A 27,631-nucleotide genomic window follows, 5' to 3' on the forward strand; every position below is an offset into this window, starting at 1 on the left:
ATGATAGATTGTTTATTCTAATTGTAATTGCCTAATGGGCCTTCTAGTTCTAGTAGAAGACTAGTTATAGTTAAATAGGAAACTACTCAAACTAGGAACTACCGAACTAGTAGAAGACTAGTTTGGTTCGGGTCGGCTTGGTTTCGGTTTTCACACAAGAAAACCGAAACCATAGGAAACTACTCAAACTAGGAACTACTGAACTAGTAGAAGACTAGTTTGGTTCGGGTCAGCTTGGTTTCGGTTTTCATACAAGAAAACCGAAACCGACCCGATATATCGGTTTATATGTTTTCCCAACCCGACACCGACCGGTACTGATGAAAACCCGACCGACTTGGGTTGGGTCGGTTCGGGTTGGTCGGGTTGGGCATTCTTATCAACAGTCCTACTTTCTAATTTCTAAACTCTCAAAGCCGTACCTGAGCCTGACTTTCCCCTTTCCTCTCTGTTCATTGTTTTCCAATTCTCAGTTCTCATTCTCAGTAGTCAGCAGTCATCATTTTCCATTTCTCATTCTAACCCTAGCAACAGATTAGCAGCCCAGCATGTCTTCTCAAGTTCTCCAACAAATGGACCAGCAGTTCTCACTTTTCATTCTCAGTTCTTTGTTCCCTCTCAATCGTTTTCTTCTCTAGTGAACGTAGGTTAACATCTCAACGTGCACCTTCTCTCTGTTCAGTGGCATTAGCAAGCCCGACCAGGTCCTCTCTCTCTCTCTCTGTCTCTGTCTCTCTCTCTCTCTCTCTCTCTGTATTCTAGGTTGGGCTTCGGGCTTTAGGCTTTTTATGAGGGCTGGGCTCGGGCAGAAAAATTTTCATTAATGAAGAGTGAAAGCCTGGCCCGGCCCATGAACAAGTCTAGTCATAAAGTTCCGGCGAGGTGATTACAATTACCAAACTTAAGAGAAGGTTTAAGCAACTGTCAAAAACTTTAGGAGATGTTTCAGTAATCTACCAAAAAGTAAAAAATATAAAGCAAAAGAAAGATATGGTCAATGTTTTCAAAACCAGACCGGACCGGGCAGTCAGATTAGAACAACCAGAAACCATTCACGTAACCAATTCCGTTTCACCCCAAAACTGCTTTTTTTGGCCAAAAACTGTTGATTTAATCAGCAAAATGCAAACATAAGCGGTCAAACCATTGACCTAGACAATGGTTTTTTGCCATTTATTATTATTTTGTCAAAACGGGCCATCCATTCAGACCAAATGGTCAAACCATTGAACCCGGGAACCAGTTCCCATAACGGTTCCCAGTACAATCCGGTTTTAAAAACCTTGGGTATGGCTTGTTGAAAACTACCGATACGCAATTTATCAATACTCTGAAGTCTGAACCTTGGTCAAGGCTGAGCTTTTGTCCTTTATAACGTATGAAGTCTTTGCTTTTATTTATTTATTTTCGGATAATTTCCTTGAGATAGTGTATGAAATGAAGTATCTCACTCTAGGGAATTCTGGGTGATAATAAGCATGAAAAGTAAAAAAGTGAGCAGACAAGAGATGGGTCCTCTCAATGAACAAATCAGGAGCATTAGAAGATCATGTTTTGTAGTTGTTTCTCTCTTCCTGCATAATCCAAACACTAATTACAGGCTGCCTCCCAATAAAACCCTTCTGGTCATATTCCAACAAAAAATGGAAGGGGAAAAGCTATAACAAGGCATAGAGCATGAACATGATAGGAGCTAACTTACAGATGAAAAAACCCCACGCATACAGTTGATTATATCCCCACCCCACCCCACACCCCACTGGAAGGTGATAAAAAAAAAGAAAAGAAAAACGAAACAAATTATTTTGAAAACTTGAATGGTTACGCAGTTCTTCTTAGCGTCGCCTCCTTTGAGAAGTGGGAGGTAACTTTTCTGAGGGCCCGGAAGGAAGTTTCTGGCCAGTTTCTCGCTCAACCCTACTCTTGAGCTCCCTGAGAATCCGGATTTGACCAAGCTTTTCTGGAGATAGTTTGTCCCAATAAATTCCTACAGTTAACTCAAAGAATGAGGTTATAGCTTCCAATATGATCCAAAGAGTATTGTGATGAATTAGAGAAAAGTGCACCTTGAGGCTTTGGTATTGATGTGTTGGTGAAGATCACCTGCGTAGGAGTGCATATAATGTCAACAGGAACATCATGTATTAGCAGCTTCTCAACGGGAATATCATCTACCAGTTGCCTATCATGCACTGCATCAGTTTAAAACAATCAGATTGACACATACAGTAACATGGACTATCAAAGACTGATCAAATATTTGAACTGTACAGCATACTCAAATGGGTAGTTTTGAACTAAAATAAAATGTACAAATCATGGGTGGGACAATCATGTAGAACCTTGTAGAAGCAGTAGTAAGAGGAACAGGGAAACAAAGTTTTAAGAGGTTCCACACAGAAAGTGCATCCAATACCAAAACTGGACATGATTGGACAATGGTAACCGCATAATCCATAGACCTTTTCTTTCCAATAGAACAGATTCTAGGGTCTGATGGACATGTAGGAAACTCCTCAGAGGACACCAAACAAAAAGGTCAAAAAGACCTGAAATCCAATCAAGTGATTTTTATTGATGCTCAAAATGGTTACTAACATTTTGTTCTTCCTATAATATTGTATAACAATGTTGAGAAGCCACTTTTCCCATGATTAGCCCTCTTTTTCTCATCAACCTTTTGTTATCATGCAACCCTGTTCAACTTCTTGTATTCAGTCCACCGGGTGCAACTTGTGATGCAAAGAATTAGTGAGATGAGGTACAAAACAGAACATTCTGTCAAAATTCTACCACTTTCTTGAAATAGGTGAACTTAAAAATATATATCTCGCGATGCAAATGTAACGTTTCAGATAAGTAAGGTTACTTGTGAGCCCCTCGTATGTATTGAGGAGAAACATCAACCCTCATAAAAAGCTGCCTGATATGCACTACCTACCAATAGGATTCCAACCCTGATAAAAGAAAAAAAAAATGTTCAACCTGCTGGATCCTGCTTTTGATCCCACCCACAAATTGTTCCCACATCCATACCCACAAGACATTACCACTGTGTATTAGGAACATCTCCCCATGAATGCAAGGGAAAAATTTCCAATGTGTGCCTGTAGTGAGTATGGGTGTAGGAACAGTTTGTGGGTAGATCGGAGCTCACTTTTGAGGTAGCGAAAATGTAAAGCATAAAATAAATATATAGAGGGAAGTAAGAGAGACTCCAATTACCAGAAGTGACTACTGGGGTATTGTCATCAATGGCTCCCATATATCGCAACATTCCATACTCAAGTTCAGCAAAACCCTACAATACAAAAGCAGATTCTACTGACTCGTGGAAAATCAGGTTTATTCTTTGATGGTCACAAATGTAAAGTCATCCTAAGGAAATTATTGTAGACATAAAAGAAAGAGGGACCTGGAGCTTCATGGAAGAAAATTGAATATCTTCAGATCATAGGAGAGTACTGATAATAATTTCTTGTAATATGGGAAAGTTTAGTCTAGGATATTAATACAACATTGCACTCCTTCAACCATGAAAAGCATGCTTCTGTACTTTGCAATGCCTCTTATTCAAATTATCATATTTATATAGGCACAAATGCAATACCAAAACCTCTATTATAAAAAAAAGGAATACTAGTTTCCTAGTAGCACAACAATGATATTATAATTAAACAATAAGGATGTTAGTTCTCTTAATTACCCCTTTCTACTCATACTGTCATATGTTTGCCAAGGGGTTTGTATCTTCTTACAAAAAGAGAAAGAAATAGCATGGCTGCTATTACTAGGAACCTGGAGGATGTGCATAATTACCTCACCCTTGCCAAGGCGTGCACCAGTCCTTGGGTCCACAGCCACTGAACCGATAACTATAAGATCCACCTTGATTTTCTCATCTAGACCAATTGGCTTTCCATACTTAGCAACCCCAACAGAGGTACAGGCTTCATTGATAGTATTAGGAGATAACTTTTGTGCTTCCAGCACCGAGAAAAATCCGGTCCTCAGACGGGGTTGAGGGGTCAACAACTTCTTTCCTCCTACAATCAGATAGAAAAAGTCACAGATGTTACATCAAAATAATATTACACGAAGTTGAGGAACTCGTGAAAGAGATTATTCATCAATGGTTGCAAGAAGAAGCATGATACATGTGAAAAAGAGGAGGGATCATTCCACCGATTCAATGTACAATCTTTTTTTATTTAAAACCAAAACCGCCAAATATATATTTCCTTAAAGCCTGTTCAGTTGCCACGTGAAGGCGGAATCACTTCATTATCACTTTGCATCACATTGTGATCATATAATATACTTTCATTTCCATAATCCATTCCATGGGCTGCAATTTTCTCCATGAAATAGATGGAAAAATTTTCAGTGAAATATTTCAGCTATTATTTCTGCCTCTTTTACAGTGAAAACTTTGTTTTCCACCCCCATCAAGAATGTAAATAACAATGAAAACTTCTCATTGTAAAAGAAGTGAAAATGCAACTCAAATATTTCAGCATGAAAAATTCTTATCCACTTGCCGTTGAAATGAAAACTAGCAAAACTACAAATGAGCTTATTTCTTGAAAACCCATAGCGAACCCATTCAAATCTTTCATCAACAATGGGAAATTGCCAATTTTAGATGGTGATTTGTTTTATCGAAAGAGAAAAGAAACCACAATGAAATAATTTCATTTTAAGTGGCATCCAAGCAGGCTATTAGCAAATTCAACAGACAAAAGCTAATAGGGAAAACAACTCTAAATGAACAAGTTCAGAGTGGAGTTTAATCTAGCAAAGCGAATATGATCTGTAATCAAACTTTGTCTCCAACGTTCAAGCAAAACGGAATCAATCACTAAATCAGCAGATAAAAAGAATTAAGAAGAAAGCTTAATACAGGAATCAGTGACTCACAGCCACAGGTATATTCCCACTAACCTGATAGTGTTAAAAACCGGACCTGCTTCTGCGGCGAATCTGGATTAACCTTCACACAATTTGCCACTCGAAACACTTCTAGTCCACCAAACTTTCATAATACACACAACAGCAAGAAAACCAGTCAGAATGGATACGATACCTGCCAACTATACCATGGCCAATTATGTTTAGTAAAATTACCGAGTTAACTCAAACTCGACCGAGTCACAATAAGGATAGTTTTCCAGTATCAGGGAAACTTGAAAGATGATCCAAATGTCCACTTACCCAAATAAATGAACAGGAGGAAAAGGAAAGAAAGAAAGAACAAGCACTACTGCACTATGGGCTTAGAGAATGCAACCGTAAGACAACTCACGTTTTTTGCAGCGGCAGCAGCCCCAACGAAATTGGGAATTCGATGATGTACAGGACGAGGGTTCTGGGCGATGTTCTCTGCCTCCATCATATCCCAAATTCTCTTACGAGTTGTCCATTTCCAGGATTTCGGGTCGTCCTCTGAGTCGTTGCTGATTTCCCTCTCGGCCTTTTCCGCCATTGATTCTCGAGCCTTTGAGTCGAGTCTGAGCCTCTCGGCCTCGAAAGCTGCCTCGTCGAAGTTCTCCGTGCTGGCACTGCCCAGCTTGCAGAACCTCCGAGTTTGAGAATTCAAGCTCTGGTTTCTGAAATTCTTCTTCTTATCAGAGTGAAAGCTGAAAGAGAGAGCAGAGTATTTCTGGGGTATCTTCAGAAGGGATTCTCTGAACGTAATTACAGAGGTAAATCGAATGTGATTTGCGTCCATGAACGTAAATTCGGTTCAAGCACCTGGAAGCAAATGCCGGGCTTATGCATGGACAAGAGCGAAGGATAAGATTTTAAGGTGTCAACGGCCTAGATTAGTGTGGCAAGTTAATTGTCATGTTACTGGTGACGTTGAATGGAACGGAGAAGTAACGGGTGGGTAAAACCGACCCGATTAATCCAATTTGTCATATGGGTAAAAAACCAGCAACAACTCTCGTTAGAAGAAGTGATTTGCTACTTGCTACTTGCTAGAAGTAGAAGGGGTTAGACCGTTAGAAGAGCTAAGGGTGGACAAAAGGGACATCGGTAGAAATAACTTAAATAATTTAAGAGGTGATATGGTTTTAAATAGAACAGATAGATTGATGATACAGCACTTGGCATAAGGCGTGGATGATAATGATGGTGAAGTCTACTTATAGAGTATAGCGCATATTATATTAATGAATATTTGCGATACATTCAATCAATTATATCAAGAATGTTATATGGTCTACTTATTTTGATAGATTCGTGTTTTTTATAAGGTGCACTTCTTCTAATTACTATTAAGAATTTATTTTAATAACATTAAAGATATTTTCTGTGGTTGGTTGATGCACCTTGCTTTCATAGATCTTCGTAAGCCCATTGGAATTTGGGAGAGAAGAACTGATCAAGAATGAAAAACCATGGTCTCAATTACGAATTCTGTATCATATAGATCAACCGTTGATAACTGTCTGTATCATGAATAACTCAGACTGCACTCCAACAAAAGCTCATATCAAGAATCCAATACATCGGAGTCAGAGAGGTAGAGAAGCTGCGTAAACAGAAGTGTCATTTGCAAGAGAGCCCTCTCAAGCTTGGGGTTTGGAGTTCTTGACTCCTCGCATTCGCATGGGCTGCTTACCCGAGTATATCGGCCTAGCCAATAGGCACGACTGTTAATCTCTTATTACAGTTGAAAATTATCATTGGGTAGTGCTTTTTCAATAGCCTTTTTGTGCTTTTTACTTTAAGAAAGCCGAAAGCCAGTGAAGCACAGGTTAAAAAAGACCTCCATTTAGCTTTTTCATGTTTGCATGAAGTTATTTTGAACAAAAAATAATTGGCAACCAGCCAAACACTTGAAAGAACGTTTCAAAAAGTGGCTTTTTAAGAAGCCCATTTCGCCATAAAAAAAGGCACTCCCAAACGCAGCCTTCCTAAAATGGTCGTTTGAACGAGAAATATGCAAGTACTACAGGGATTCAAACAGATGTTCGAGCATATAACTCTATAGACCAAAATTAATTTAGATCAGCAATATGACAAATTTGTATGGTGATATGATATGCAGGGTATATACTACAAGTGAAGAAAGAAAGGGAAAGCCAGAAAAGCGATTCACTTCATGGCCTATTTTCCACTGCCCCATGGCAACAGGTGCGATACAAAGAGAAATCTAAAAACCAACTATGAGTGGAGACAAAGAAAAACATAAAAGAAATCCCACCAGTACACACACACACACACACACAGAATACTAAAGAGATCTGCTGTCCACTTATCTTCTCCATACATAGGACCACTTCCATCTTCCCAAGGTATCTTGGGATCTCTTTAGATGGTCTGCAATTGAGAGAAGGAGATCCGGATAACTGATCTGTCAATGGTACTGGCATGCTTGCACACAAGAGCTTCCGTGGCCTGCTCCTCTGTTTCAAACAGGACCAGAGCCTGCTTTTTCCCATTCACCTCAAAGAGCTTGGTGTTGACAATGTTTCCATGCTCTTCCAGGTGGGCAATGATTTCTTCCTCTGTGATGTCCTGGGGTAGGGTGGACAGGTGAATCATCTTGGTTGGAGAGCAACAGTACCGGTAGTTCTTTGCAGCATTGCGGTTGAAGCGATTAAGATTTGAATTCAAGTACTCCCGTGTGTCTGGGGCTGCTGTAATGTTTAGATGCTTAGAGAAGTTCACCTCTAACCGCTTTCCAAACAACATTGCTCCCTATATCCAAGAAAAAAGTTCAATGCTTTCTATTTTTAGTTTTAATCAATAACTGGAAAAATCATTAGAAATATGAAGCAATAATAAAGTACAAAATAGCCAAAGCTAACAAAACAAAACCGCTCATCCATGATGCAGACATTGGAGGCATGGTTGTGGTAGTATTTCAAGCTGACAGGCTGGCAAGGATATGGTCTATGTCCAAATCAAATTCCTCTCGGAATTTGGATTCTTGTTGATCAAACCATTTCTCAGACATCAACTGTCTCAAACCAACACAAAGCAACAAAGTATCTCCTAAAAGAATTACCAAAGGTGCCCAATAATTAGGTGTCCAAAAATGCCAATGACAACTATACCAGTATTGGCAACTTGGTGCATGCAATTACACAATGGAATAACAACATTACTGAGCTCATACCAGAAATAAAATAATAGCAGCATGACAGACCTTAAGAAAGTGAACGGCCAATTCAGCTTGGAAACCATCTCCCATCTGAACAAGTGCATGATCTGGTTTATTACGAAGAAGTTTGATCCTCACAATGTTCCCATAGATGGAGAACAGATTGAAGAGCTTATCCTCATCAATTTTCTGAGATGAAGTAAAAGTTAACAAACATGAACTAAATGGAACAGCATTGATATAAATAATTGCGATAAAAACAAGAATAAAGACACGGCTTACATCAGAATTTAGATTAGAGACCAGGACGGTGCACCTGTCATTAGTACCACTAATCCCAGGAGGCAATCCTCCTCCAAATGCAGCTGCTATTGCTGCCGCATTCCCCATCTAGAATGAAACAAAAGGGAAAAATGGTTCACACGTGGGATGATCTTTCCACCAAAACTAAAGCATACTTAACATGCCAGTAATTATAGAAAGTACATAAATCAGAGGTCCCACACTGCCCCCACTCACTCCCTGTGGGCATACTTGGAGCATGTGACAAAAATCAAGACCCACCATCCAATTATTTCCCACACAAAGTCCAAGCAATTCTCAACCCATTTGAGCTATCTTAACTGAATTCACAGATTGCCTCTTTCTTTTCTTTTTCTTTTTTATTTTAATTTTCCAATGGAAACTCCAGGAGATATGGTATACCAAAGTGAATAACAAGACCAACTTTTCGCTCAGCATAAATCCATGGCTTGGTGGACCCCAATCCACATCGAATGTATGACATGTAAATCATACATAGAACAATGAGCAAGAGTCATTTGTACAAACATCAAAAGCACTTCTAAAACAGACAACCAGGTAGTAAACCCACAGTTCAAAACAAGTCCACCTTGACACGTCCAAAAACATAATCCAAGGACCACTCACCTGAGGGAATGCAACTGAAAAAAATGATATAAGCATTAGTAAATAATCAGAAAATTAACAATGCGACCCTCAAGAAGTAAAGAAAAACAATCAGTACCTGCCCTGGCTCCAGGTTGAAGTGAATACATGCCCCCTGCATCACCATACCCAGACTGCTGCACAAGTAGAAAAAAAAAGATTATTAAATGCAGACCAAAGGCAAACTACAGAATATATATAAGCTAGACAACATACTTGTGAGGATCTTCCCTTCTGTTCTGAAGGCAGAGATGGGTTTGTGAAATCCCTGTGCACATATATATAAAAAAGAATCCAACTTAACAGCATATTCATATAAAAACAAAAAAAAAAGGTGATTTTCAAAGCAGCACACTTTAATTCTACATGACACTGTGGACACACCTTGACCGCTCATTATTGTAGTTCACTTGTAGCTCACTAAGGCTGGATTGCAAAAAAGCAGCAATTAACATGAGTTCATTCCTGGCAGCTAAAACAACCCACCCACCCAAAAAAAACACACCAATAAATTATGTACTGCTTAAGTCTTAAAGACCTACTTTGAGAACTGAATATCTAGTTGACAGCAACCATCATAAATATTACGACCCTGAAAAGAAATGATCAGGAATTAGAGCTCCTCTAGTCTTCTTGTAACAATTTTAACTTTTGAATGGTAAACTATTTACATACTTGAAGAGCAGTTCTTGCTGAAACAGCACTCTGGCGTGATTGATACTGAATAAGTGCTTGAAAACCTATGAATTTCACACAAATAAAGAAAAGAAAAGAAAATTAACAAATTCTTTCACTTCTTGTTCTTTTTTGTGAATGTGATCTAGAATAATTAGAAGGGTAGCAACAAGGAAATTTTCCAATACAGTTCAAGACAAAAGGAAAGGCCACCTTTACATCACAACAATTTTTTAATTAAACTATCACACACAATATGCAAAAAGAGGAAGAACCATTTAAGGACCTTCAAAATTAACACTAATGAAAAACCCATCCAGCCAATCTTCCCAAGTCAAATGAGTTGAAATTTAAGAGAGAGAAAGAGAAGACTTGAAGAAGCTAACCAGCTGACTTCTGAAATGTGACGATCTTCTCCACAAATCCATGGGGAGAAAAAACTTGATGCAGCACTTCCACTGTTATAGGATAGAGCAGGTGATGGATTGTAACTAAGAGAATTCGATTGGGCTGTGTATCCTGAGAGTGCCCAACAGCAGACCAACATAGAGACAGGAGAGAGACAGAGAGAATGAATAGAGAAGAATATACAGAGGAAAGGAGAAAGAATAATGAAAAAAAAATGAGATTACATGATATTATATGTTAATAAATAAACAAAAAAAACAAGAATTTGAAGTTCAGATAGAAAGAAAAAGTAAAAGGAAAAGCAAGAGAGGAAAGGAATAAAGAAAAAAAATCATAAATAGTTTCCATCATTCTCTTTGTTAAATGTATAGTTCGGTCATCACTGTTTGTATAATGAAGCATGAAGAGTTAGTTATTCTCAATATAAACAAATGGCTAGAAAGTCACTGTTTTCAATTTTTATAATGACCAGGTTCTGGTCTGTTCTTGTCTTCTCCTCTGGTAAGAAAACTAGGCTGCATGAACTCATCTCATACCTCAGACATTTTCAGTAAAACATTTGTTAACGAATCAAAAGAGAAGGTTTCTGCTACATATACATATATAGATAATGCAAAACAAGCATTCAGGAGTTGACAACTCATCTCTATTGACATAACACAAACTGCAAACATGTTTACAAAGAAAAGATAGGCCCTGTGCTCTGTTGGAATTTTTTGTTATCACAACAGAGGAATTTTTATAGGTATTACAACAGAGTATTGAACTTATCTAAAATGAATTTTTATGAGTTTATCTAAAATAAATTAACCCTGCATGAACACCTCGAAGCAAGGAATCCACCCCTAGCATTGACATTTAAACAGAATCATAACCATGATCATTGTTGATTAAAAACCTTCAAGGTTTCAGCTTAGGATCCTAAGATTAATCACTAGAAAGGACAGAGAGTATATTTTACTCATAAGTCACTTCATGCAAGTGTAATAGTCATGCTTTCATAGGCATATCACTGTTCCTATAAGACAGAAACAAGATCTGACATGAAAAAATCTCAAGAAAAAAGAGTCAACAATGTGCAAGTACAGTTGCATAAAAATAAGCATGTATTCAATTCAATCTTAATACCACTCTCCATTTGCATTGACATGTTTAGACAAGTCATTTCGAATTGAACCACAATCCTTTTTTAACAATGAACTAGGAACTCTTTTCTCATTCTTGAGAGCAAACTACAATTGTTGTCATTATCTTTCTTTAATAAAGCTTTATTGGGGAAGTGGGTTTGGAGGTTTGTGAAGGAGGGGAAGCCCTTCGGAGGATAGAAGGGGCATGTAAGTATGGGGTGGTGTGGGTGAGAAGCAAGGGAAGTGAGGTCATCTTATGGGGTAAGTTTGTGGAAGGGGATCATGATGTTCAATTTCCTTCCTATTTCTGATTGCTATGAAACTAGTAATGGTTTTGTGGTTTGGTGCCTGAAATTTTGAATACCTTTGTTTGATTGGGAGTTAGAGGAGTGTGTGGAGTTGCTGGCAAGGCTTCAGGCAGTGGAGATTGACCCCTTGGCTTCAGATGTCAAATGGTGGAAAGAATGTAAACATGGGAGGTTCACAGTCAAATTTATGTAATAATGGTTTTGATAAGGAAACAGGTGGAGACTGAACCAATTAGAGGTGTTTGGGGGAAACCAGTCCCCCCAAGAGTATAAGCTTTTTCTTGGTTGATTTCAAGGGGTTGCATTCTGACACAGGATATATTGAAGAAAAGAGGCTATCAGTTTCCAAACAGATGTGTTTTGTGTTTTGCTGAAGAGGATAATATTCTGCACCTGCTGGCCCAATGCAATTTAATGAAAGGAATCTGGTCCAACTTCAAGCTCTTCAAGGTGGATGTCTGGTCACAATTGGACACTGCTGGAATCTTTTGCTGATGACCAAGGGTTCATGGAAGTTATATGGAAAAAAATTATTTGGAGCTGTATTCCCTTCACTGTATGTTGGATATAGGCTACAATTTTTACAAGAGGATTTTTGAAGGAGAGAAACAAGAGGACTTTTTAGGAGAAACAAGAAGTTGGGGTGGCTTCTGTATTCCCTTCGCTGGGTGTTGGTTCCTTAGATTTTGAAGGTCTAAAGAAAGAAGGCATTGGAGCTGACTTCTGGCGCACTCTGAATGACTAATCAAGAGTTATTGTTTTTCTGGCTTATGTATTCTGAAGTTTTTTGGATCAGTGAAACCTTTAATTCCTTCTTGTATTTGCTTGGTGGGGTGACTCCTTGTCACCTGTTCAAGTTATATTCTTCTTTTCAGTAATAAACTTTTTTTCTTTATTTATCTTCAATAAAAAAGAACTGGAAATTTATATAATAATAAATTATATGATAAAATCAAATAAATAAAACATAATATGATATAACAATATATAGTGTAGAATACTGATACCAGATTGAGAGCCCACAGAACAGTATGAAATCAAACAATCATTCCTCCATCCACCCTCATTAACATGTATATGCACATTTCACTTTCTTTTGACAGGAAATATGAATATTTCACTTGCTTTTAAGGAGCATGTAACAGCCTCGGTATCACTGCCTTCCAACAATAAACACAGACAAAATTTCCTTCCTAAAATACCCTCTTCTATGGCTATTTGCTTATCATCTTATCAAATCTTGTTGACTTGAGCTCAAAAGAATTTATGGTATAAGTAATAGACAAAATCCCAAACTGATAAACATAAGAATGCAGGTTCAAGTCTGAAAATGCCACTTTGTCCCCCCCCCCCAAAAAAAAGTCTGAAGGTTAGGTCCATATCTAGTCTATCGCCCACAAGACCCTGGATTGCTTGGACAATCATTGGTTTATGGCCCTATCTAGAAGCCCACTCTAAATTTAAGTGACTAAGATAAAGGGAAAAGATATGGCATATGTATTCTAAAACTAAAGGCTATGATCTAAAATTTTTCTCCCCCATACACCTGCTTTCTATTCTTTCCTAATGTCTAAGGGAACAACTAATCATCTGATTCATTCAACTTCCATAAAATGTAATCAACCTCAAAAGGATAAATAGAAATAAAAAGGCAAAGAGTAAAAAGACAGGAAGGGTGGGAGAAAGAAAGAGAAACAAATAATTAAAAAGAGACAGACCACTTAAATTGAGTCACTTGATATTTTGGAAAAAAAAAATCTTTATCATTCTCTTGTAGTTACCATTAAGAACAGGAAAACAAATAGGCCGCTTTGTTTCCTCATTACATGAATACATGCAACTAATGTGTCAAGTTGTGCATGTTAGATAGAAATAGAACAATTTTTTTGAAGGGTAAAAGGGGACAAGAAATCGCCCGAGAGAAAAGACAGGCATTAAAGCAACTTAACCCACCTACACTGAATTACATGAAGAAAGAGATAAACTCCAAATTGACCACCTTACCTGACTCCAACTCAATTGACCATAAACAGAACCCAAACGCCCAACTTTCCTAAACCTCTTCCTCGAAACTTTCATCCTGCCTGTCATCTTCTTCGTCCCACATATCACCTCTTTCTTTAACTTCCATTTTCTTCAACCTCTCGTCCATCCTCTTTCTCTTGAACTACTCAAAGGCCTTCTTGGCAATTTGAAGTGCAGACATATTATTGTTTTTTGTGGAGGGGAGCAAGAGGAGTTAATCAATTTGAAGAGGTTGGTAAACCAGTTTGAAAAGTCCTCTAATCTCAAAATTAATTGGGGAAAGATCTGTGTGATAGGAGTTAATAAATCGGAAGAAGAGGTAGGAATCCTTGCTAGAGCGTTGGGATGTGAAGCTGGTGATTGGTCGTTATAGTATCTAGGATTGCCTTTAAGAGGGAATCCAAAGTCAGAAAGCTTCTGGTACCCAGTTTTGGAAAGATTCTCAAAGAGGTTAGCAGGATGGAAGAGAAATTACATCTCTCTGGGAAGAAGAATTACCCTAATAAAATCAACTTTGGCAAACCTACCAATTTACTTCCTTTCTACCTTCAAGATCCCCACTAGTGTGGCTTTATGGGAACCAGGGGATACAAAGAAAGATCACCTGGTGAAGTGGGAGGTGGTCTCTAGAAGTAGAGATAGTGGAGGGTTGGGTATAGGAAACATAAAGCTAAGGAATACAGCCTTGTTGGGAAAGTGGTTATGGAGACTACCTCTGGAACAGGACAACTTGTGGCACAAAGTGATAGTGAGTATACACGGGGTGGCAGAAAACAGGTGGGATGCTGGTCTTGACCCTATGGTATCCTGGGAAAGCTATCCATGGCGTTTTGCCCTCTTTTCCTCCTTTCTTTTCCTCCTACACATGTGGAGGAAAAGATCTTGTACATTATAAATGCATAGACAATTTCCACTAAAAAATGTCCTCCTTAGCAAACCACAACTCAGCCAAGCACCCAAAATCAATGAGAATAGAGTTTCATTGAAAGATGATGAAAGAAAGGTCTCTCTTTTCGACAACATATCGTAATTACATATTATAAACATGAACATCGTTTTCAATCTCTATAACGATCAAAAAGTCAACCTTGGAGGCCCAAAGCCTCAAATTACACTCTATAGAAACCACTACCTTACTTGAAACTGAGCACGCATGGTGCACAGTGACGATCCAAAACCAGGTCACAAAACGAAATTAACAGAATACAGTGTGTAATGGTCTCGCCACTTGCACCAAACTTCTTTACAATACAGTGTGTAATGGTCTCGCCACTTGCACCAACAAAGGAGGTTTGGTGTAACCTTGTACCCCCAAAAATAAAGGCCTTTTGCTGCCTTTCACCCCACATGTGTAGCCTCCGCTTGGCCTGTGGCGAGACCATTATACACTTATTTATATCCTGTCCTTTTGTAATTTGTATCCTTTGTTTGGAATTGATTTTCCTCTCTCTTCAGATGCAAGTGGATCCCTCCTTCGGATGTAGTAAGACTCTTTGATCCAAACTTCTTTAGACCTCCAAAGATAAAGGGGAGAGCAATGTAGAGAGCAACAAGAGCAATTGTTTTGTGGTCAATCTGGGAAGAAAGAAACAATAGGATCTTCCAGGGTTCTGAAAGATCTAAGGAGCAAATCATTGACTACATATCTACCAAGGTCATTCATTGGCTTAAAGCATCCCCTTTATTTAAAGATTACTCAGCTGATGATTTGTTTAGAGGATGGTACTGTGCCAAACTCTTCTTCATTGAGGTCTGTGTTAAAGGAGCAATGGATCCCTCCTGCACATCAATGGGTGAAGCTGAATTTCGATGGGAGTTCCTTAGGAAACCCGGGTCCCTCTAGGGTGGGAGGAGCCTTCAGAGACAGGGAGGGCAGACTGGTTGCACTGTATTCAGGTCCGATAGGTGATGGAGACTCTTTGAGAGCAGAGATTATGGCCTTGCTACAAGGTCTAAGGCTGGATAAACAATGGGGCTTACACCAGATTGAGGTAGAAGGGGACTCTAAACTATTAATAGGGTGGTTGCAGTCACATAACTTGGGGGCTTGAGTACATCAACAATTCATGAGGGAAATAAACTGCTTAGCAAGGGAGGTTGGGGCACTATTCAAGTCGATAAGGAGGTCAGCGAATGGACTAGCTGACACAACTTTCAGGGAAAACTTGTTTTGAGCTGTTCTGTAATTAAAAAGTACTTTTCTTGGGGTAAACACCCTTAACTGGGTGGTGACAGTGTATTCTCTTTATCTGTCTAATGAAAGTTACCATTTCTGATCAAAAAATAAAGGCTTTCTTGGCAAACTCCTTGCCCTCCTCCCCCAAAAAAGAACAAGTCAAGACTTTTACCAATCTCAACTTCTCTCTCCACAATTTTCTTGATAGGAACTCTTCTAGAACTCTCCTCCTCTTCAAGACTTCTAACAGGAATTCTTACTTCAGAGCTGATAGCAGATTCACTTTCTTTTTCGTGTTGGATGGTTTCCGCCTTAGAGTTCGGATTCTTAAGAGCCCGAGAATCCTCCTTTCCAGCCTCTTTAGAAACTTGAGCTATTACCTTCTCCCCTCTACTTTTATATACCCTTTTGAAGTTTTTTGTGGGCCCTGCTCCAACCAAACCAAGTTTCAACCTAAAGAAAACCTTGGTTATGTGAACAATGTGTGTATTCCTAACCCCACGGGATTTCTTGTGAATCTCTTCAACAGGATAACTGTAACAGTCTCACTCTCCTTCCTAGATCCGCACCTAACCTCCCAACCAACACTTCCTCACAAAGTCGTTTATCAACATCGTCTTTCTCAATTAGTTGTAAAGTGATAGTAGTTTTTTTTTTCTAAGCCAAAAAAAAAAGAATTTGGTGGGTCCATCTGTCATTTCAGCATTTAGTTGGAAAGTGAAGCATCTATTGGTAAGAGTATTTTAGGAGGGATATCATGTTGGCGTTCTCATTATTGGAAGGTGGTGTTATGGTACCCATTTAATTGCACCAAGTTAGTGCCCTATATGCACTTACTATCATGACATAGTTATAAATAACTTCCTTCACATATACAAATCTATATCTATATTATATAGAGAAAAGAGGGAGGCCAAGAGTCCTCTCACAGTATCTATCTATCTATCTATATCATAATAGAGAACATCTCCATTCTCCCTCAAACAAGCATCATCTTATTTTCTCAAGAGCATCTCAAAAGTGGTTATTCCCACTCTCAAACAAAAGCTTCCTTCCTCAAACACGTGTGATGTATCTACCCACTCAAATAGTAGTTACCTCCATTCTCAAAAAAGTTGGTGGTAGTTTACTCCACTTAAAAGAAAAAAAAACAAAAAAACAAAAACTCGTTTCAAATGATGTAGGGTCCATAAAGTGGGGTATTATTTAGAAATAAAACTTAATTTAATCTCTTAAATTAAGTAAGAAATCTATACACAAAAATCAAATAAAATAATCACCTAAAATTATAACATAGAAATTTGGTGTCAAACAACATTTAATTTTTTATAAATATATCAAAATACAAATCAGAATACTGGCCTCGTACTTAGTGCACGGGTCAGTCTCTAGTAAAGAAAAAAAAAGCCATTATCCAATGTTGGTCCTAGCTATATGAGATCTTGCAAGGGGTAGATTGGATAGGGTCCTAACCATTGGCAATTTAAGAACAAAGTGGCTGCTCTTAGACTCAAACCCACATTGCTTGGATGCAAAAAACTCAGAACCCAAATTTGCCAATCCAAACCTAATCAAATTTCTATTCAACCACATGCATTCGATGGTTTACTTGCTAGTAATGTGATAATTTTATTTATCAAAAAATAATTTCATTTCACTTAGTGCTATATTGTTAGTCTTTCAAAACAGTTGCTCATCTTTCATGAACTATTATAGTTCTCTTTCACGGTTATCTTAAATTTGCACCCTTGATGAAAAGGCAGAAATACATGAGAATATATGATAACTTTTCAATTCATTAAGTGTTCTAAACAAAAAACCTTGATAGGAACCTCTAAGGGATATCAACAGATAACAAGCTGCTATTGGTTTTAAAGATGTAACCACAACAAGACATCATCTAAAAGTATGTTAAAGTTCAGCTCAAGAAAGACTAGTCCTTTTATGGGTTTCTTCTCATCCCCTATCACTGGTTTCAGAATAAACAAAAGCAAATAAAAAAAACATACTTTGCCATCCATTAAATGTCAAACAACCAACCTGGTCGCCTTTTCGTCCTTGAGCATTCTGATCCATTGTCGTCAATTCTTGGTGCGAAGAGAACTGAATGTATACATTCCTCCCCCTAAAATGGCAAGCTCCCAAATTTAAGATCTTAACAGAAAATAAATAATGGCATCGATGGCAAATATGCCAGAACAAGATTGTCAGAACTGATGCAGCAAAAAGGTAGTACTAATGAAACTCATGTGGGGGCACTTGAACCACTTCAATGACACCTAAAGAAATGGACAAAGCTCCAGTCACTTTTATTGACCAAAGTGTCCTTGGTACATTGTCCTTTTGTAAAGGCACTGACAAAAAGGCCCACTTGAGTAGTGACACTCAAGTTTCCTTAGCACTTCCCTTAAAGGATCTAAAGGAACAAAAAATAAAGAAGATTTTAAATAGCATAATACCTAACGCTTGGCTGAACATTTGTATAGTAATGCAGTGCACTGACAGCTGAAGCAACATCATGCATCTGGAGAAGAGCCTATAGAACACGGATAGAGGAAAAGAAGGGTTAGCCTTGAGTCATTTGAATTAAAAAAGCATTCACTACCAAGACTAAAACGCATGCCCACAGATGCAATACTGAAGTAAAAAACAATGCCCAGCCAAATTAGTAGCTGACTGAGGAAAGACATTTACAAACTAGGAATGCTCAACAATGAGGACAAAAAGGAAAACCTGGTTTTTAGCACGTAGCATCACAAGCTTCGTGACGACACCAAAAGGCTGGACCAACTGAAGCAGATCATTCTAAAAAAAAAAGGAAAAAAGAAAGAATTAAAATTTAAAAGTGCAAGGCAACTGTTGAGTAGTAGTAAAGATTCTGTGCTAAGCAGGAAAAGGAGAGGAATATACTTCAGATATTTCGTGCCCCACATTGCGAATGTGAATAACTTTGGAAGGCTCTGTCATTTTTGCGGAACCCTGTAACAAACCCAAAAGTAGGTGAATCCTCAATCTTGAAATATTTATTTCTTGGTTTTCGAGTTTTGTGCAGATAAACGAGCACCCAGCATAAATTCCAATTAACAGATGCTCGAGAAAAGTGTAACTACATTTTCCCAACACCGTCAGCGTCACTTATATCTCATTCAGTTTCTTCTTACCAAGGCAGAATGCATGAAATTGGAGAGAGGAAAAGATCTTGTACATTATAATTGCATAGACAATTTCCACTCAAAAATGTCCTCCTTAGCAAACCACAACTCAGCCAAGCACCCAAAATCAATGAGATATAGAGTTTCATTGAAAGACGATGAAAGAAAGGTCTCTCTTTTCGACAACATATCGTAATTACATATTATAAACATGAACATCGTTTTCAATCTCTATAACGATCAAAAAGTCAACCTTGGAGGCCCAAAGCTCAAATTACACTCTATAGAAAACACTACCTTACTTGAAACTAAGCACGCATGGTGCACAGTGACGATCCAAAACCAGGTCACAAAACGAAATTAACAGAAAACAGTAGTAGATAGCAGTTTACCTGGGGAGAGTTGCTTCGGGATTAAGAGGTCACTAAAGAGGGATCTGAGTTCAAATCAAAGCTATAGAGATCTACGAGTTTGCATGTTCTCGTTCTCGTGTCCTAGGTTTCAGAAATCCCATCTGTGTATGAAAATTTGATAGAAAGGACGAAAGAGAGGGAGAGATTGAGATTAATTTAGACGCAGGATGCCCTAGCTATGGATTTTGTTTTCGAGCGTGAGCGTCGACGTGCGTAGGATAAGATATACCCATTTCTACTTTTCATTTGGTTTTTTATTTCGAAATCACCACATCAGGCCATCAGCGAGAAAGTAGTGTTTAGAAAACCGGTTCGGTCGGGCCGGTTAAATCTGGGGCCTTTCCGGTTCAATCACATCCCAGTGACCATTACGTTAAAAAAACTGGTGAAAACCAACTGATTTTTGTTGTATATCGTCTTCAAGTACCTTTAAGTTTTTTCACAATTAATTAAGTGCTAATTGGAAAAAAAATCAAATTTACCCTTCATTGTTCCTCAAATTTTCAAAATAAAACCTAAGTGATGAAAATTTTGGAAAACTATAATCTCTTTCCCATTTCGTTCTTTATACAACTTGTCTCTCTCACTCCCTCCAATCAACGATCCTAGTTGGGTAGAAGAAGGCCTAGTAAAGCATGAATGCTCTTTTAAAAAGGAATCTAGCAAACCCAAATCGCCTTTGAACTATTTGAGGAACGACAAACGGTAGCTTAAAGAATCATCGTCTTTCACGGGAGGTGGCACCAGATCCCAAATACTGGTTTGGCTATCACAGTTAGAAGTCAAGGATAAATTGGTTCAAACATGCGGGTAGAAACACTATATTTTTTTCATAATTCAACAATTAGAAGGAGAGAAGAGAATATAATTCTAAAGCTTAAAAGCAAAAAAGATGAGTGGATTGAAGGACATGACCACATAAAGGGAATCTTAGAGAATCATTTTTGAGAAATATTCTCCTCCTCCTCCCCATCTAATATAAGTGTGGGTTTAGAAGGGGCAAATGAAGTAATAAGTGGGGAAATTGACGAAGATCTTTAGAAGGACATCTTGGTAGAGGAGATAAACGATCTATTTTCAGATGGCTTTAAGGAAAGCCCTAGGACCCGACGAGTTTCTAAATCTCTTAATCCAAAAGTGTTGGGATGTAGTTAAGGGTGATCTAACTAGGGAAATCAAGTATTTATTTGATGAAGGAGTTCTAAACAGAGACTTAAACTCTTCCTTTATTGCTTTAATCCCCAAGGTCAAGAATCCTGAAGAAGTATCTCATTTTAGGCCGATTAGCATGTGCAACACATCATATACAATTATTACAAAAATCTTGACCAACAGGTTGAAACCAATCTTAGACAAAATAATTTTAGAAAATTAGAGTGCTTTCATTCCGGGAAGAGCAATTTCTGATAACATCCTTATAGCTCATGGGGTGATTCATTATATGACTTATACAAAAGCAAAAAAAAAAATGGCCTTACGGCAACAAAATTGAACATGAACAAGGTTTATGACAGAATTGAGTGGGATTTTTTAAAAGCAACTATGGAAAAAATGGGATTTGGTAACAAATGGATGACATGGGTGATGACTTGTGTTACTTCCGTGTCTTATCAGATCTTGGTGAATGGTTCTCCCACAAAGAAAATCTACAGTTAGAGGGGTTTGAGACAGAGGTACACCCTCTCTCCTTATTTGTTCCTCCTTTGCTCTGATGTTTTATTTGTCATCCTGAACCATAAGGTTAGCAACAATGAGCTCTCTGGAATTTAAATCTGTAAACAGGCTCCAACAATCTCTCTCTCTCCCTTGCATATGACAATTATATTTTCTCTGAAGTAGACTTTAGAGAGGCAAGTAACCTTTTTTGGATGCCATCTCCCTCTTTAAAAGATCATAGGGGCAACAGGTGAATTACCATAAATCTGAAGTCTTCTTTAGTTCCAACATGCATCATAGGTTGAAAATGTTGGTTTTAAATTGCCTGCATATCAAAAAAGTTGAAAACCCTTCAATCTATCTGGGTTCACACTCTCCCATAGGTATGAAGAAGAACCAAACTTTTGAATACCTGGCTAAGAGAGTGAATAGCCAAGCTAAAGGCTGGAGAGGCTCCTTACTCTCTCGGGCTGGAAAAGAGGTTTTCATCAAATCAATCCTCACAGCTATCTCTGCCTACTGCTTGTCTTGTTTTCTTCTCCCACAAGGAATTTGTAAATCAATGTGTAAAAGTCAAAAGAGTTTATGATGGGGGATAATGAGGTGAGAAGAAAAATATAAGATGGGTGAGCTGGGATCAAGTGTCAAAAAATAAATCTAATGGGGGCCTGGGCTTCAAGGGTCAAAGAGCCTTTAACTTAGCTCTCCTTTCAAAGCTTGCTTGGAACTTATGCAAAGATTCTTATAGTCTTTGGGCAAAAGTTTTAAAAGCCACCTATTATAATAACTTTCATTTCATTCACACAAAGATGTCAAGTAAGCCTTATTGGGGATGGAGAAGTATTCTCGAACGAAGAAAAATATTGGAAAGGGGTATTTGTTGGAAAGTTAGTTGTGGGTTAGAAATAAGAGTTTGGGGTGACCCTTGGATCCCAGATTTAGAGGGCTTTACACTGATGGGGCACAAGTTAGAAGCCTCATCCCAAATGGTGGTTGCAAAACTTATATAGATTGCCTCGAAATAAATTCTTTATTCCCTCCGACTATGGCCCAAAAAATAATAGACATTGATATGCCTCCAAACACTTGGGATGATAAATTGTGTTGGGTAGGAAGTAAGAATGGGAAATTTTCGGTCAAAGCTGCTTATTTTATTGCCAAAGGAATTGCATGAAACAAAATCAACTGACCTCTCCAGACCAGTGCTTAAAAAAAGCTATTTGAATTGCTTATGGAGCATCCCGATCGAACAAAAAATTCAACATTTCTTATGGAGATCCAGTATGAATGCTCTTGCTGTTAAAAAATCTTTGTTTCAAGGAGGTTTGGTTGAATCTGATATATGTGACAGGTGTGGGAAAGAAGAGGAATTAATCCTCCATTCTCTCATGCTTTGTGACAAACCTAGATGTATATGGTTGGGCTTAGGACTTAGCCTAAATCCAAAGCATGGCAGAATGTTTTCCTCTTTTGGGGAGTGGTTTAAGAATATTATAACAACGTTGTGAAAGAACAATATGAACTTTATGACTAACATTTCTCTATCATTGTGGGAAATATGGAAGGATAGGAATATTTGTTGCTTTGAAAATGAAAATGTAAGTCCTTTTGTTGTAATTCATGCCATTCATAGGTTAATGGTGGAGAAATCTCATCTTTGGTTTGGCAGCAGAGAATGGAAGGTTGTTCCAGTAATAATTCAAAGAATGAGATTAAGTTTTGGAAGCCTTTGCAACAGGGTATTTTGAAGTTCAATTATGATAGGAATTTTTTGTCAAAGTCCAAAGCAACCTTCGGTTTTATTTTGCGTGATCACTTGGGTGTTTACTGGGTAGCTAGCTTTGGGTCGGTTACAACATCCTCTCCTTTGACAGTTGAAGCAAAAGCATTATGGGAGGTGATCAAAATGGCTGATCAAATGGACCTTATTGAAGCTCTTTTGGAATTTGATAGTGTAGGTTTAATGCGAGCTATTAACAACCTAAATGAAGAGGTTCTGCCATAAATCTTTTTTTATCTGCCAAGCTATCCAAGGAAAGTGAACAATGTTGCTCATGTTGCTGCAAAATTTGGTCTTAATGTTCCCTTTTTGTCTTACTAATGTTTTAAAGAAAGGCTTAGTAGGTTGTAGTTAGTTTTTATTTTTGTTTGTTTTTTTTCTCTTTATTTCATGGTTATGCTATTTTTTTTATGTTAGTGTTACTTGGTTGTTGTTCTCTCTTTTTTTTTCTATGCTTTAATGAAATGCGTATTTACTAAAAAAATGCGTGGTTGTTGTATATCTGAGAAAACATCAATGACACCAAACACCACCCTAGACTATCCAAATGAGTTGCAAGACCAGATGATTGATTTGGGCCATGTGCCAAGATTAACTACCAATATAGACTTAAAATGATGTAACGATATCAACTAAAAATCTAAGCAGAGTAGGTGTGCCAATGTTTAGGGTCTTTATTTAGCAGTTCATATGACTTGCCAAGATCATTATCTCCATATTCTAAGCCTTGTTCCAACTATAGGGGTGAGTATCTTTTTTTTTTTTTCCCGGTTCAAAACCGAACCAAAATTTTCAAAACCGATTTTACAAGATGGCAAACCAAACCAAAACTGATTAAACCGAACCGGAAAATTTTGGCTATTTTGAATATTTCGATTAAAACCGAAATTAAGTCAAAGGCCTTTTGTGTTCTATCAAAAACAGAGAAGAAGAAGAAGAAGAAGAAGAAGAAGAAGTCCTCAACGGTCGCCAATAGCTGATAGAGGCAAAGAAGACGCAGCGGCAGTCGACAGTCCGTAGCCCATAGCCATGGCACTCGGCAATTGATACTCAACAGGACAAAGAAACCTTAAGGGGTTGACACTACAACGTGCCGGAGATCAGTTGCAGGAGGCATGAGGCGGTTCCAAGATGGGCGATTGGTTCCTATCGTTTGTAGGGGAGAAGGGAGCAAGAGGAGAGAAGAAGATGAAGTGATGAACCGATTGAGGAGGGGGTTTATCATTTATGAAGGCGTAATGTGTAGGAACAAGCGGGACCCACATTGAATGGGTTTGTTTTGTTTTGAGGAGGGGGTTTATCATAGAGATTGATAGTTCTATTGGAATTCAGAATCCTTGAGTAAATGACAGATTCAAATGATGCAAATGCCCCATAATCTTATCAACGAGTAAAATTAAATTGTTTTTTTCGGTTAACCGATTTATCAATTATGATAACCGAAACTGAAATACAAATAACCAAATAATAAAATTGAACCTGACTGAAAAAGCAATTAGACTAAACCAATTAAACCAAAATCAAAAACTCGGTTCAGTTTTCGGTTTTAACCGAATTATGCTCACCCCTAATATGGGACCCTATTTCACCATTTTTCGACTGTTCTGTTTAATGTCATATTCATTGTTAAATTGTAAGTGCTTAAATAACTTTTTAGTACTTCAGCCCATCTCTTTGTTTGATTTGCCCTCTTCAACTTGCAATAAATTGTTTTTCCATCTAAAACATATTAACTTATTGTATCTCGCTTCATCGCCTATTAGGTTCCTTGGAAATATTCCATCGGCTTGCCAAAGATGCAACCCTCTTGTTGGTGTGTGAATAATAGAATAGTGTGCTTTAATTAAGTGTATCGATGGATTAAATCCTTGTTCGAGCTTGGAAAATTCAATATTTGATTTGGGCCTTTCAAAGTCCCAAGTGACTTCCTTATATTTAATGAGTTGATGCATCACCTTCTTCTAAATGTTTGTTCTTATATATATTTATTGAGATGGATCGATTGGTGTATAAAACATAAAATCGAAAAAAAGGCAATTTGGCCATAAAAAGGGTTGAGTGGAACATATATTTTAAGGGTCATAATGGTCATTATAACAGTTGAAATGTCATTCATAAGGCTGTGTTTGGTTGTAGTGCAATTTTATTTGCACTAGTACAAATGCATGAGAGTGCAGATAAAAAAAATGAAAATTCTCATTTAATTTGTATTGGGTTTTATCTGCATCATGTCTTAATTTAATTCATTTTTAATGCAATCAAACAAAATAAGTTAAGATTTAAAATAAAAATATGTCAGAATTTACACTCAAATCATTTGCACTGCCACAACTTCACATCAGTGCAAATTTATTTACATTGCAACCAAACACAGCTTAATGATTTGAATGACTGAACTGAATGACTAATTTTTTATCATTTGGCAAATAGAATAAATAAATAATAAAATATCAAACTTATGATTTGAATGGCTGAACTGAATGACTAATTTTTTATCATTTGGCAAATAGAATAAATAAATAATAAAATATCAAACTTAACTTCAGCCCCAGCCAATATGGAGCTCACAATAGGTGATCGAGTTCAATAATTTAAGTAATGAGGCTAATGTAGATATTCCTCATTTGGACGTTCATTCTTTTTTAATTCAATGTGATGGTGGAATAGATAATCATCAAAAGCAAGGAATATATAGTTTTTTTTTGTCTTCACTCTACCTCACAAAATTTTATTACGGCTGTACAGGTGGTCATCTTGGGAAGGATGACAAGAGATCCAATTGAATCTGAGCTTGCTGCCATTTATGAAGCTCTTCTTTTCACAAAGAAACAAGGATGGACCTCGTTTCTTAGTGTTAGATTTTATTCTGAGGATGGGTATTGACCAATGGTTGGGTTGCTTTATTATGACCTAGATAACCAACATTCAAATATCGGAAACAACCTCTTTATATGTGTAAAGATAAGGCTATGTGCATATCTCTCTCCCCAGATCTTGTATTGGTGGGAGCCTCATGCATTAGGCTGCCCTTTTTACTCAATTTTGACAATAGATGCAATGAATGGTCATGGATCCTGTGGTCTTGGTGTTGGACAGAATTTTGGATATGGTGGTCAAACTCTTCAAATATGTTAAGTTTGTATATAGAGCTAGAAACTACACTAAAGCGGCCCATATTCCTGTTCAGAGGGCCACAACTTAAGAGGATGATTGTTACTGGTGTTGGTGGGTTAAGCCCTTGTTTGGTTTGAACATTAATTTCATTTGTAATCCTTTTGGCTAATAAATGGATTTTCAATTATCAAAGAAAAGCCAGTAGGGAAGCTCGAAAAACAACTTAAGTAGTTGTTTAATAACAATTAAAGTGGCTAAATGACTTAATTGATTGGTAAGAATATTTAAATAAATAAAGAAATCAAGGAAATAGTAATTAACCTGATTTCAACCTCAGCCTTAATGAACTCAAAACCCCCTTAAAATTATTCACTAAGGCTCAATTTGGAAAGAGTACACTAAAAATACATAGGAATGGCAATGTGGTGGGTTCAAGGCAAGTAGGTGTGCCCACGGTAACCAAATCGTGGGCCTATTTTTGAAACCAAACCAGTATTGCCAATTTTTGGAAAACTAGTAATAGAAATCGAACTGAAGTCAATCGATTAACCATTGGTTTTTTGTTTTTTTTGGTTTTATATTTATAGTATATATTATAAGAAAATATATAAATATAATAAAAACTAGAAATATATATAATATTATTTTAAATAATAAATTTATATTTATATATAATGCATATTGATTAAGGAAAATTTCCCTATTAGTGTGATGTACTTTGAGTATAGTGCCACTTTGATCATCGAATTTTAAAATGCGACAATTCAATGCCCGAACTTTCAAAATGTGCCAATCTAATACCTACCATTAACCAACCGTTAAGTGGCATTTGCAAAGACACAAATGCCTTTCGAATGTCATATAATTCTCTTTTCTCAACCATTTGAACGTTGACAAAAAATGAACAGTCCTAAATCCTTGCCCACTAAGATTTGACCCCAACTTTCTTGAATAGAAGAGGCAAGGATTTGGGTCTGTTAATTTTTTGTCAACGTTTGGATGGTTGTTAAAGTGAACTAGATGACATTTGAAGGGCATTTGTGTCTTTTCAAGTGACACTTAATAATTGGTTAATGGGTTGGTTAACAATAGGTAATAGATTGGCACGTTTTGAAAGTTTGGATACTAAATTGTCACATTTTAAAGCTTGAGGATCAAAGTGGCACTATGCTCAAAGTACAACGTACTAATAAGGAATTTTTTCATTTATTAATTTATAATATATATATATATATATATATATAGAGAGAGAGAGAGAGAGAGAGAGAGAGAGAGAGAGAGAGAGAAAGAGAGAGAGAGAGAATATACATTAAATATATGTATACCCTTCGGTTTGGTTAATCTTTGGTTTTTTATATTGGTTAACCAAAAACGAATTGATACTTTCGTTTTTTCAAAAATACCAAACTGACTAGTTTGATTAACCAGAATTTTTGGTTAGGTTCTTTTTTTTTTTTTTTTCTTTCTCACCCCTAGGGGTAGGATGATATTCCCCATCCTGACCCCGATTTTGAGATAAGTCTTTGTCCTCAACCCCAATTCCTACCAGGGATAAAAGTTGTCCTTCATCCCTGATCCCTAATGGAGGCGGGTTCACCGTGACAATGTTAGGATAATGACTGCCCCACTCATCAAAGACCTTGGATTTGTCATTGTTGTGAGATATTTAATTTTGGCCAAAGGTTAAAACATCTTTTGACATTGAAGATGATAAAGTAGTTTCAGTTTTTAGA

At 37.4% G+C, this 27,631-nt stretch overlaps 2 protein-coding genes across 3 annotated transcripts; both read right to left on the minus strand.

The window, feature by feature from the left end:
• Positions 1 to 1,511: 1,511 nt before the first annotated feature.
• Positions 1,512 to 5,817, minus strand: COG0212 (NagB/RpiA/CoA transferase-like superfamily protein). The gene is made up of 6 exons (XM_088942352.1): positions 5,306 to 5,817; positions 4,945 to 5,035; positions 3,820 to 4,046; positions 3,226 to 3,301; positions 2,067 to 2,192; positions 1,512 to 1,987 (listed from the first exon to the last, which is right to left on the minus strand). Exons 1-6 carry the CDS (start codon positions 5,729 to 5,731, stop codon positions 1,836 to 1,838), a joined length of 1,098 nt encoding a protein of 365 aa, XP_088798478.1. The 5' UTR covers positions 5,732 to 5,817; the 3' UTR covers positions 1,512 to 1,835.
• Positions 5,818 to 6,979: 1,162 nt separating this feature from the next.
• LOC148851558 (polypyrimidine tract-binding protein homolog 3-like) lies at positions 6,980 to 19,607 on the minus strand. 2 transcript variants are annotated; one of them, XM_088946432.1, is made up of 15 exons: positions 19,328 to 19,607; positions 18,694 to 18,762; positions 18,517 to 18,588; positions 18,243 to 18,319; positions 17,824 to 17,908; positions 10,126 to 10,258; positions 9,740 to 9,804; positions 9,607 to 9,656; positions 9,449 to 9,490; positions 9,281 to 9,332; positions 9,144 to 9,201; positions 9,047 to 9,060; positions 8,399 to 8,506; positions 8,162 to 8,305; positions 6,980 to 7,710 (listed from the first exon to the last, which is right to left on the minus strand). In XM_088946432.1, exons 2-15 carry the CDS (start codon positions 18,748 to 18,750, stop codon positions 7,321 to 7,323), a joined length of 1,347 nt encoding a protein of 448 aa, XP_088802558.1. In that variant the 5' UTR covers positions 18,751 to 18,762; positions 19,328 to 19,607; the 3' UTR covers positions 6,980 to 7,320. The 2 variants fall into 2 exon arrangements, with proteins under 2 accessions (XP_088802558.1, XP_088802559.1); XM_088946433.1 differs by having other exon boundaries at positions 9,144 to 9,198; positions 19,328 to 19,585.
• Between the last annotated feature and the right edge of the window lie 8,024 nt (positions 19,608 to 27,631).

The sequence above is a fragment of the Nelumbo lutea genome, chromosome 5 (genome assembly GCF_056320005.1).
Source record: "Nelumbo lutea isolate HS-2025 chromosome 5, American lotus-T2T, whole genome shotgun sequence".
NCBI classification, from domain to species: Eukaryota; Viridiplantae; Streptophyta; class Magnoliopsida; order Proteales; family Nelumbonaceae; genus Nelumbo; species Nelumbo lutea.